Genomic DNA, 12395 nt, shown 5'->3' with positions numbered 1-12395 from the left:
CAAGGAGAGGTAAAACTGCCAAAGGGATCTTGTTGGGGGCCCCTGCAAGTAGTGTAGGCCTATAGCAACATATTTTCTATGGCTTTAGCATAGCTTGGATGACTATTTGTATCAGCTATTGTATACAAACCACCTACAGACAATGTAAGCAGCAACAACCACAAAGGGCTTTGTAGTTCTGGTAATGCAAGAGTAATTTTTTTTTATAACATAGGTAATGCAGTAATAAATATAACTTCTTGATAAGCCTTGCCATGCTAGATGGCACACTTGGATAGTCCTGATTTACATCAAAGATGGATACGTTTATGAACTTTGCAGGACTTTATCCTTGCGTTTCTACGAGGCCCTGCTCTCGCCATGTTGGCAGCATCTAAGTCCTTCTAAGGTGGACTGAGGTGGGCAGGCAGTTCAGATCTCAATTGTCTTAAAGTTATCATGCAAGTTATTGGGTTTTACTGTACAGTAATTAAAACATGTGGGCTGAAAATCCACCCCTGTACAAAAAGAGAACTTGGAGAAAAAACTTGTTCTTGTACCAGGCTGTAAACATGATCATTTCTGCTGTAAATTTTGACTATTGTTCAGTGTTTTTGTACTGTACATTAAAAGAGGCTAAAAATGTGTGCATGTATAATTTTTCATCTTTCACTTAGAAGACAGCTGAATGAACCCTTTTGACATTATCTGGTGAAAACATACAAAGCACTGTATTACTATATAGCTCTATAAAAATTCAAGCCCAATTAAGGTGGTTCACACATCTGGTTATGCCCATTGATAGTAGATTATTAGAGCATTATATCCTCTTGAAGGGAGCTGGACAGAGTAGCCAGGGAGGAAGAGGCCTGGGCTTCCCTGCTTAGGCTGCTAGCCCTGCAACCACACAAGTGAAGGGAAATGAATGGTGCCAAATGATGGATAAAATTCTATCTATCTAAAATTATCATGCATGTTGCCATTAACACTGCTGTAAAAAATGTTTTTACTTTTTATAAATGAATGGCAAGTCAAAACTGTGCTCCTTAACAATCCCCAAGGCCAAGATGGCAGCCCTACTTGCTAAACCTGGCAATGACAGCTTATTACACTGCAGCTCACAGCTAAAAACTAAACATACGCAAACACAAACAGGATCTGTTCGGATCTTTATTTCTTTTCTGTAAAGTAAAAATTTCCTTTCAAAGTGCATTAGTTCAATAATAAGTTGGCACATAGCAGGTGTCATCTTCGACAGTCCTTGACATCCTGCACATCAGTCACTGCAAACACAAATCCACATTTAACACAGTCCATCAGTACTGTTTCCAAGATTCTGAAAAGTAAAAAAAAAGCCAAAAAAACCCACCACAAAAAAAACATCACCTCTTGAAAATGTTCCACTGAGTTAATGGGTCATCATCTGTGAATACATTTTAGTAACATTAGGATAACCAAGATACTCTGCTGGCAAAGGATGTTTGTAATTAAATCAAATGTATCATCTTGATTAAGATAAAACAACACAAAATCTTATACATTGAGATTTTGATAAATAATACACCTCTTCGCACTGATTATTGACTGTCAGGACTAAAGCAAGAAAAGTAAGAGTGACCATGGTTGCCTGTCACAGGCATAAAAATAAAAATGATCAACATCTTCTGAGGATTAAGTGAAGTCTTTTTCCCCTGATGAAACAATAAAAGAAATCACATTTAAAAGAAAATTATTTCCTGAAAAAATACTTTTAACTTTATTTCATTGCAGATAAAATTCGTACCGTAAAAAAGTTATTAGACAAAAAAAATATATTTTTTGAGAGGGCCACTACTAATAACTTGCATTCTTGTAAACCAATCACGTTTTCCATATACTTATAAGATTACAAATTACACATCTTACGTAAACATTAACACAGCTGTAGAAATTCCTGGGTCAAGGCATTTTCACCTTTACCCTTTTACTTTCAAATAGAACCCAACATGTACCGTCTGATCTACCCATAATATTGTCACAAAATGTCACAAAAATATGATGGCTTTACATTTCCCTTGGCTTTATTAAACAGAAATATCCTTCACTCCATCAACCGTGGGCCATAAAGAAGAGAAGGAACACAATTTACTCAAAAAAGGCAACAGTAAATTAATCTCCAACAATGACACACTGACTGCTGGAATTCATCTCATGTTGTTGTTCTTAATGCACTAGAACTGAAGGACTAAATGTGTTCTGTTTTGAGAAATGTAATTCAATGGTTTAAATAATAACCAGCACCCAGACATCCATCCTTATATCCAGACATACAACTGACAGACAAAATATTCACCCAAACTGGCTCCATAGTTCATAAATATTCTCAAAATTGTGCACTTTCAAAAAGGAATGATGAGCCATCTACAAATTCATTTCTTATTCATGCTCCTGAGAATGTCTACAGTGAGCTCAAGATGAAGCAGGGACTAAACGGAACATACATTGTTGTATAACTACAGAATACGTATATATTTAAACTAGTTGTGTGTTGAAAAAATACATTTACCTGAAACATATAACTAAACATGTTAGTATGGCTTTATTCTCATGACACACTGGAAGACAAAAAAGACCACTGCTGAAATATGTGCAACAAGGAAAGCTAACAGAACAAGCAATCTTAAGGACTTCTAACAAAACTATTTACCTTTGCTTAGTTAAGGCAAGCTAAGCTTCTCTAAAGAGTTAGCTGGTTTTATCGCTAGCAGCTGCCACTAAAGTGTTCTTCTTTCTTCCTCAGCTGTGACCTGTAGATATAGCCCACTGGTCACTGTAGCTAGCCAGGCTAAAAGAGGTCTCAGGTAAAAACACCCTAGATCCTAAGTATGGATTTTCTTACAAAAGAAAAATCTCAAAAAAACGTCAAAATGTGCCTTTAAAGTAATTAAATGAATAAATGTAAAAGCAACAAAAAAAAATATCACCTTAATGTGGTTAAATAATTTCATTACCCCAGAAGACTCTATTAAACTGCAACTCCCATCCAAACAGACACATTTAATGTCTCCTGGCTGCTGTGCCCATATGCTTTAAAATCTTCAGCCATTATCCAAGTCCCAAAAAAATGGTTACCTGTTTAAGTGAATGAATATGAATAAATCGGTGCTTTGACAGTCTGGTCAAGGAACATAGGTCCCCTTTTCTTGTACCCACTTTAATTTGTCTATCACCTAAACGACTCGACTGATGATGCACTGCATCTGAGCCTGGAACACCTGGAGGAGGAAAGCAACACTCATGTACAGATGCTGTTTATGGCATTAGCAGGTTATTGATGATGATCTATCAGTCACCATCTACCACAGCTTTAACTTAACCATTGCTGAAGAGAAAACACAATGATTCAGTTAAGATCTTTGAACCCAGCAGGTAGCAGTTAGCAGGTTGGTAAGTGTTTTTTGTCATCTTCGTAAAGAAAATATGTCTGTTGAAGGCAAACAGTTGCTTCTCAAGTTGGAGGACAACAAATTCTATTCTAGTATAGTATAGTATAGTAAACAAATGAGTTTGGAAAAACATATTACATTGACCAGGACGTGTTCAAACAAATTACATATACAATTTGATATTTTAAGTGACAGTATTGCCATTTGTTTGTAATGAAACAAATAATGAAAATAAAGGACATATATTCCCAATATGTTTAGCTTGCCTCCAAAAAAACAAAAAACAAAGACTAATAAAACTCATGATTTTTACTAAACATTGCACAACAGTGAGCACACTATACAGGGCACTATAGTGAGTACGGAGTGATTAGGACAAAGCCCAAGTCTTAACTGGTACTGTTATGACACATAACTGTAAATTAGAGGTGGTCAGGTCATGTACGTGTAAGCCAATTCCTACATCTTCCTGAACTGACTGCAGCACTGGATCCTCCAAGGAATTCATAGCACTTCCATATAAATCCAGATAATTTTCCATAGTAGTGTCTCTGACTGTAGCGCCAACAGCCTTGTGCTGAACCTCTGCTCTCACACTGCAGAGTCTGTGTACATACCATTAATCAGGTAATCTACCTGGGTGTAGTCCTTCCTTCTGTAGCTTTCATAGGCCTGTGTGACGAACACTGCCACCGTGACCAAAAAGAAGAGAAGGCCGAAGAGCAACACAGCCAGTAAAGATGCTGTATCCACCAGCTGCTTGGTCAGAGCAGCCCCAGCTATCTCCACCACAGGTACTTTTGTTGCAGAGGCAAAAATCTTGTTGTGGCCATAGGAAGTGTTGCTGGCAGCAGCCCCTGGGGGCTGAACTGTTGGCATTCTGGTACTTAGATGTGGCAGAACAGGTACTGATGATTGTGACACTTTTGTACCTGTGGTTGCAGTGATACTAATAGTTGTGTTAGCTTTAACAGTAGATGGATGGTGTGGGGCAGCTTCTGTTGTGCTTTTGGCTGTAGTTGTAGGCAATGAAAGTGTTGTGGTTGTAGAAAGTACAGATGTGGTGGTTGTAGAAGGTAAAGCTGTGGTGGTGGTTGTAGAAGGTAAAGCTGTGGTGGTGGTTGTAGAAGGTACAGCTGTGGTGGTTGTAGAAGGTACAGCTGTTGTGGTTGTAGAAGGTACAGCTGTTGTGGTTGTAGAAGGTACAGCTGTGGTGGTTGTAGAAGGTGGAGCTCTTGTTGTAGACAGTAAGGCTGTTGTGGCTGTGGATGGTGAAGCTGTTGTGGCTGTAGACAGTAGAGCCGCTGTGGCTTTTGAGGGTGTAGCTGTCATAGCTGTAGACAGTAGGGCTGTTGAGGCAGTAGGCTGTGAAGCTGTTGTAGCTGTAGCCACAGGTACATCTGATGTGACCCCCACAACAACCCCACTGGTATTAGTCGATCCAATAGGTGCAGACTCAGAAGGTAAACTTGTTATGGAATTAACAAGAGGAGCAGCTAATTTAGTTGGGTGGTGCCTGTTGGATGGTGCAGGTGTGGATAAATCGGATCCTGCTGAAAGTTGTTGGGACGGCACCCATGATGCTACAGGAGAACTGTAGGTTCCAACTTCGGTGGGCAATACTGATTTGGAGGACTGATGTGAGTCTGAGTCAGTCAATGCAATAGGAAGCGATGACTCGTTATCATTATTGAAGTCTGAGGAAAAACTTTTGTGTGTGCTGGACCTGGTTTCAGAGTTATGCACAGCTGTTGTATCTTCCACAGTACTGGTATTACCTGTGGAACAGCAAAATCCATTGATAACTGAGGTTGAGGAAGAAACCACCAGTTCTCTACAAAATGTTTCTTCTTCTTATAAAGACACCAAATACATACTACAAACCTTTGTTGGCATCAGTTTGTATCCTTCAAAGGAGTCTAATATTCTACGCAGGTAACAGTGTATCAGATTTGAACCCAAAAATCCTCTCTGCACTAATAATAAATCTCTTTATGCATTATGCTATGCATCAAATGGTACACATTAATGTCTTCTTAGTGGGTGGGTCAGAAAATAACTGCCCTTCAAGTATTTGCATAATTTTTCTTCTTTTGCTGAAGATACACAGCTAACAGGCTAGCAGCTACCTTTAGCATTACAAAACTTAATATGGTGAGAGTGTTCAGGTAAGATCCAAGTCTCCAACAAAGTTAATTTTCATCTTATGGGTTTGCCTGAAAAATAAAAATTCAATATAAAACTGGCAGAGTTTCTTAAAAAAACCTTTCTTAAAAACCTGGTTGATTATGAGAGATGGCATTTATCCCACTAGGGGTGGTGCAGCTTCGAGCAATTTGGCAACCCTTTGACAAGTGAAAAAAAGGACAAACAAAAATTTGGACTGTTAAATGTAAGGTCTCTGGTAATTGGTAATGATTATCAGACTGATTTATTTTGTCTGAATGAAGCCTCTCTTTTTCTGACGTGCCACAATTTTACTGTCTAAACTGTTTGCTATCTTTTGCTAACAATTACTAACTAAAAATGTAACAGCTGTAATATAAGTAACTACATGACCAATTAAGTTCTGACCTTGCCTATTAATAACAATAACCTGCTATTCTTGCTGGAAGCTGCTATGTATGACATACCATAATGTCTGTGTCTTGGCCAACCATCAGCAGGTGGGTTCCCCTTATATGGACCTGGTCCTGCTCCAGGTTTCTTCCTGTATAAGGGGAGTTTTTCTTTGCCACTGTTGCATTAATAGCTTGCTTGAGGGTCAGGATCTGGTCTACACTTTATGTAAAAGATGCTATAAAAATTAAATTGAACTAACATTGAATTTGTAGATGTTGGTTTTCTGACAATTAGACCCAGCATTTAGTTTGGTGATATATCGTGTGGTAATTTATTTTTACCAACACTGATAAAAATTTTAAAGTGAGGTACCGTATTTGGGTCAATTTAAATTTTGGCTGACTCAAACAGAATTAATCATTGGTGATGCTAGGCTCAACATGTGTGACCCAGCCCCCTCTGCAGCCTTTTATTCATTTCTGTGTGGTCATTCTGTTTTCCTTTGAGCTCACATTTTTTTTCTAGTATTGATAACCCCTGTGGTCACTTAGAAGTGTTGCACATAGTGGTTCGAGTTGTTGCCATGATTGTTCTCACAGAGATGCAACTCTGTGAACTCAATAGCTCAATAAGTCAATATACTCACATCCACTAGAGCAGTCTGCGTGTGCTTTGGTGAGCTCTGTAAGAGGAACTGGTTTTGTGGAGGAGTCAACGACAAGCAACATCAGGCACAGAAAATGAAGACACACCAATGGACTCAGCTGGAGCATCAAGGAATTTAGAGTCATGGCGGGCTGGAAAGAAAAAACACATATTACATGACCTTACACAGGTCACACAGGACTAGAATGGATTTACGCACACACATACACACACTTTTGAGTAAATAAATGGCAAACTACAATATTCTTCTCTCGGGCTTTGTGTGAAAATTGACTGATGTTTTGGGTCATATTTATGCAGCTATTTATGCACCCTAAATTGCTCACAAGCAACCTACTTGAGTAGGTAGAAAAAAAGTGCTCAATAAATATACAACAAACAAGAGACAGTGTAGCAAGTCCTTTACAGGCCAAAAAGTGAGATGTGGCTACCCTCTAGTGTCAGAACAATATAACTGTCCCTTGAGCCATCCTACTGGATTTCTTTAACACATTATTTAATTCTGTCATTGAAAACAAAACAAACTCATTTGTCAATTTACTCCTGTACATCTTGTAATGTTTCCATGTTTTTTTACTTAACTCTTAACTCCAGATCACTCAGATTTCCAAAGCTATGCACAGCACACAAAATATGTATGTATGTAACTCTGCCCTATTCTTTTTATCTATAATCTTTTTTTCTATCATCTTTTCTATCATCTGATCTCTATCATCACAGGACATTTATACTGTTTTATATTCCCTGACTCTTCTTTTAATCATTCTACTAACTTTTTCTAACAGTGTTTTTACCTAATTAGTCACTGTACTTTTTTTTCGTACTTTTTCAGTTCAATTCAATTTTATTTATATATCACCGCTTTATAATCCTTATAATCACCCTCACCACAGCGACAATATTTCCTAAAACTTTGAAGGCTTTATTTTGACTTTGGATTGCTTTTGTGCATTCTTGTGTCCACCAGAGGACTATTTTCTTCCATTTATGGCCCTTTCTTCCTTCTTGGCTGCCTCTAGTATGATCTTACTGAGTTCGCTTGGCGATTGTTAGTGATTTTTCTCATATCATATCAAATTTTCAAAAATTTTCTCAAAATTATATCTTCCTACATAGACATACGAGTCACTTATGTGCACACATATAGTGCCCCCTACCCTTCATTTAATTCCTGCCAGTAATTGTGAAACCAATGCAAGGTCAACTGCTGATTCTTTGCCGGTCACCCAATTCATCCTTGTGCCACCATCTATATACACCAACTTTTTATTGTCCATTGTTTCTGCAATAATTAGCATCACTGTTGCTCTCCCATAGTGTGCTGTGTGCATGTAAGTCCACATAGCATATAGTTCTCCCTCTCCAATGTTCCAAAATGGCTTTTACCTTTTCTTTATCTAATCATTTGCATGGATTATAAAAATGTACTATTTTTATGCTCCCTTTAGTTTATACTTCAATAACTGATACCAGTAACTCGTGTTAACTGTCTGTACTTTATTCCTTGTCTGATACATATTGTACACCCTTCACCACTTGCACTGGTTCCATATACACAACTATAGCCCTTAATGATAATTGTTTTTGAGCTATGTCTCTTGTATACATTTAATGTTGGGATTAGTTTCTGACATAACCTGTGAATTCTTATGCATTTGCTATTAGACTGAGACTTATTGCTGCCCTGCAGTGATTGTTTTTTTTAGTCTTTGCTTGGTCTGAGCAGTTAATAAAGTAACATAGGCCAAAAACATGATTAGTTTGTCATTTAGCGGTTCCTCTATGATAGGTCTGGGTCATCCCTGGAGCAGTGTTTGTGTCGCTTCTTTGAAGTAAGTGTGCTTCCACTCCTGTTTCCACTGTCCACAAGTCTCACTGCCTCTGCATACCCAGCTCTGTTCTCATTTATTGAATTTCAGCCCCCTTGTTCCCTCGTGGCATACACTCTATATGCTGCTGTGTGATTTCCTACACAGCTGCAACATTGTTACTTCCACATTCTAGTGGAGGAGGAACATTGGCTCTTACTTGGTACAGGAACATTTGTTCACTGGTAGCCAAGGACACCGGCAAACTCCTTCAAAGCTGGAGCTGTGTGCTCAAACATGTCATCAGAACTGTTATCAATTACCTAGCATGTAAACTTCCAGCTAGCTATCAACTTTGCTTACTGGTTCAACAGTAACAGCGCCAGGTCACCATCAGTCAGGCATCCCTCCTCATCTTTCAGCTTTTGCCAGCGGGTAAAAACTGGGCCAATATTATTATCCTTCTTTCTGTAGATCCTTCGATCTTTGCTTTTAAGGTACATATTCCTACCTGAACCCCAACATTTCCTAGCGCCAGTGCAGGGGACACAGACACTCTCAGGCAAAGACACACAACATAATCTATATTGACATATATTATATTGTCCCTTTTTACATTTCCTATTAAAATACACTGATATGTCTTAAAATCTCAAGATATCACCCAACCCTAGCAGTAGCGGAAAAAATCTGTTTCAGAGTGCATCAGAGTGTAGCTAGATAATAGTCTGACACAGCACCTCCTCAAACACGCAAGTAACTACACATAGCCAGAGAATTCCTACATGCAGAACCAATGACTCCACATTTCACTCTCCAGAATATCTTTGTTGAGTATGTGTTGTTTTGTGAATATCAAGTATATTATATAAATATTATATAAATATTTTGGCAATTTTATTTTATTCTCTATTGATTAGCCAATTAAAAAAGCAATAGCAGAATCCCTTGTAGCAGTTTGTTGAAGAGGAGTCTCAGTCATCCATCGCATATTCATTCAAAAGGCTGAAGCCTGTTGAGTCCGCTTGTAGAGTCATAGCCTCGAACATTAAAACTCTACAAGTCCAGATGCCTCGCTTCAACCTTTTGAATGACTTGTAGCAGTTTCTGTTTCTGCTTGTTTGTGTGCTTTGTGTTATGAAATCCTGGATGATCATAGGATTGATCTCTAATAACTTTGCACTGGCTGGGTTTATTTGATGTGTAAGCAAGAATGCTAGCAATGTTTCTCTACTACACGGTTCCTCTGGGATTTTGTTTTTAGCAAACCTAGTTTATTTTCTTGCTTGGCTACCTCACTTAGCTGTTACATTGGCTTTCTCTTCTCCCTCTGCTTCTTCCTCTTACTGCACAATGTGTAAAATATTTTGCTTCCTCTCTGCCTCCTTCAGTGACAGCAATAAGTGTAATAAATGCAACTTATTTATGGCCTAGAGCCAAGGCAGAGTGAGCTAGAGGCTCAGCTTAGTCTTAGAACATGCTCGGGTAGATGTGACAGCCAGGCTCAGTTAGCTGGAGTGGTCCGGCTAGCTGTTGCTAACTCTTCCCTGGCAGCTCCTGAGCATCATGAAAAACAAAGGCTTGTGGTATACCACCAATCACTTCATGTTTTGCCAAATGTAATCAATCTATAAACAGTTACTAGGCGTTTGAGGGGAAAATGGCGGATAAGGAAAGACGGCTTTCATTCCACTTGGGGTGATGCAGTGCTCAGTTCTAGCAACCTGGCTGATTCAATTACCGGTAAGCTGCCAGCCCCCTGACAATCCATGGTCGATGAGTGCAGTCAATTGAGACCAGCAAAGTAGTAATAGTAGCAGAGTAGTAATGTTTTAGAGTTGAAATTAAAAGTGGAAGAATTTCATCTGGCTTGGAAAGATTATTTAAGAGCATAGGCGTATAAGGTGTATTCCTATGTCCTGCCGCCATTTTCACCATGGCAATGAGTCGTTCCTGCATCAACAGATCAAAGATCAAATTATGTATTATTTTCCAGTTGGAAAAATATGCAACTAATGATTGTTCCCCAGAACTGCAAGTCTACATATTTTTTTGTTAGATCTGCAATTTTGTAAATTTTGTCTATACCGCAGCTACTATGCTACTACAGAATTCAACAACTGCTTAAACTGAGCCCTACTGGCCCACTTTATCAACTTCAGGTAGTAGTGCTGTAGATGGCTGTTAGATTACATACGCACAGCTCTCCACGTCAGCTTTTGTTGATGATAAGAGTTAACCTACTAGAAGTGACCAAACCCTGTATGTAAACAAGAAACATTCAAAGGTCATCACAGACCATGTGAAGACTTGTTGTCAGAGCAGCTATAATTGGTTTACTGTTAAAATGTAGAAGCCTTACTCCATTTTGCACTTCAATTAGAAGCAAAAGACAAGTTGCCACATATATCAGTTTATCCATTACTGAAACTAACTTAACAGCAGAATTTCTTCACATGAATGAAATTCCGGTACGTGGACATTTAAGACAACAAGAGTTTTGTTGTAAAAACGTGTCATCAGGCTGACCAGTGCCTGCTATTAAGTTTTAAGCAACAACGTATCTTGCTTTAGTTTTTAAAAGAAGAAAAGGCGGAACTGCAGCACAGTTAAGTCAAAGCAGGCCAAGTGAGGCTAGCGGCAGTTTAGGTGGGATCATTTCCGAACTTCAGCCTGTATTCAAATACTCATCGCATCGTAACGGGGAATCGACACGTAAACGTCGAAGAACATAGCATAATGTGACGGCATTATACCATGACAGTGAAAAGGGTGGGGAATTAATGCTGAGGTTACATAGCGTAACGACATTTCCCTTTACAGAGAGGACAAAATTAATCTACCTCACAGCCTGGCAAATTAATGTTTACAAGTCATTTGATTAATGGCGGGTTATCGGTATTATCCTAACGCAACTACTAACAGATTAACTACAGTCAAAGTGATTTCAGACTTACCAGCAATTAGCTGTAATCACAGCATTTACAGTAGACAAGACCATACACGGGTTAAAGTCTACACCTCCAAGGAGCAGGAGGTAGCGGGGCTTCTTCTTCAGTTTTTGGCAGTGTCCACTCATTGTCTCCGCGCTGCTGCCCCCTGCTGTTCACATCAAAATAAGACAGACTCTTTCTTAGTCATATGCTTTACAAGGGGGGGGGTCATGCTGTTAGGGATTTATATTTTTTGTAACATTTGAGTTTAAACAGGAAGATCAGTGACAGACTTTAGAAATATGTGTATATGTATAATGTTAATGATATAATTTGTCCTAAATAAAAAACCATTTGTTATCAGATCATGTTTGTTATTAATCCAAACATTTAATACTGTGAAGCAATTGTGAAGATGCATTGAAGCAAACCCTAATCATCACATTAGAAAAGGCTGTTTAAAATGTGTGAGATATTTGTAATAAATTCTTTATATGGTATGTTTTTTTGTAAATTATAGCTTAAAATTCCACATGTGTAGACTAGCTTTTGTGCATACTCATGTCTGTGTGTGTTTGTCTGCGCATGTGTCTGTTTGTGTACGCACATCGTGCCTCTGTGTGCAGACAGCAGCGCAGACAGAAATGACATGCTGCAGTGCAAATATGATAAATAACATGAGCTGCTTAGTTTGTTTAATAAAAGAACAAGGCGTAGACCTGTTCTATAGGAAAGGTTATCTTAAATGGCTTCTGTTATGATCTGGTGCTATATAGAAATTAAAAAGTAAATGAAATTGACTTGACCTGATATAATGATGGGGGAAACACTGAACTGATTCTTAAATATGTTGAATAAATAGACTGTGTATTTTATGCTCATCTGGTATTTCCAGAGTGTTAAAAGTAGAAAAAAACCTCAACAATGTGAACTGAACCGAACCGAAAACCATGACCTCAGAACCGTGATACAAACCGAACCGTGGATTTGGTTAACCGTTCCACGTCTAATAGATAGCTTTG

At 38.5% G+C, this 12395-nt stretch overlaps 1 protein-coding gene across 2 annotated transcripts; it reads right to left on the bottom strand.

Annotated features, from left to right (window-relative positions):
- Positions 1–1136: 1136 nt before the first annotated feature.
- On the bottom strand, positions 1137–11498 carry c19h11orf24 (chromosome 19 C11orf24 homolog). 2 transcript variants are annotated; one of them, XM_028431963.1, is made up of 4 exons: positions 11398–11498; positions 6613–6763; positions 4620–5182; positions 1137–4574 (listed from the first exon to the last, which is right to left on the bottom strand). In XM_028431963.1, exons 2-4 carry the CDS (start codon positions 6755–6757, stop codon positions 3996–3998), a joined length of 1287 nt encoding a protein of 428 aa, XP_028287764.1. In that variant the 5' UTR covers positions 6758–6763; positions 11398–11498; the 3' UTR covers positions 1137–3995. The 2 variants fall into 2 exon arrangements, with proteins under 2 accessions (XP_028287764.1, XP_028287763.1); XM_028431962.1 differs by having other exon boundaries at positions 1137–5182.
- Between the last annotated feature and the right edge of the window lie 897 nt (positions 11499–12395).

This window comes from Parambassis ranga, chromosome 19 (assembly GCF_900634625.1).
Source record: "Parambassis ranga chromosome 19, fParRan2.1, whole genome shotgun sequence".
Taxonomy (NCBI): Eukaryota; Metazoa; Chordata; class Actinopteri; family Ambassidae; genus Parambassis; species Parambassis ranga.
Note: the sequence above shows the minus strand (reverse complement) of the source record. Positions and strands in the feature narration are given on the sequence as shown.

What these genes read in the sequence shown, in the direction of transcription:
- c19h11orf24 (XM_028431962.1), bottom strand. Translation starts at nt 6,757, where the DNA reads ATGACTCTAAATTCCTTGATGCTCCAGCTGAGTCCATTGGTGTGTCTT. An exon ending in CGCAGACTGCTCTAGTGGAT is followed by an intron (nt 5,183 to 6,612) that starts GTGAGTATATTG and finishes GCTGTTCCACAG; the next exon opens with GTAATACCAGTACTGTGGAA.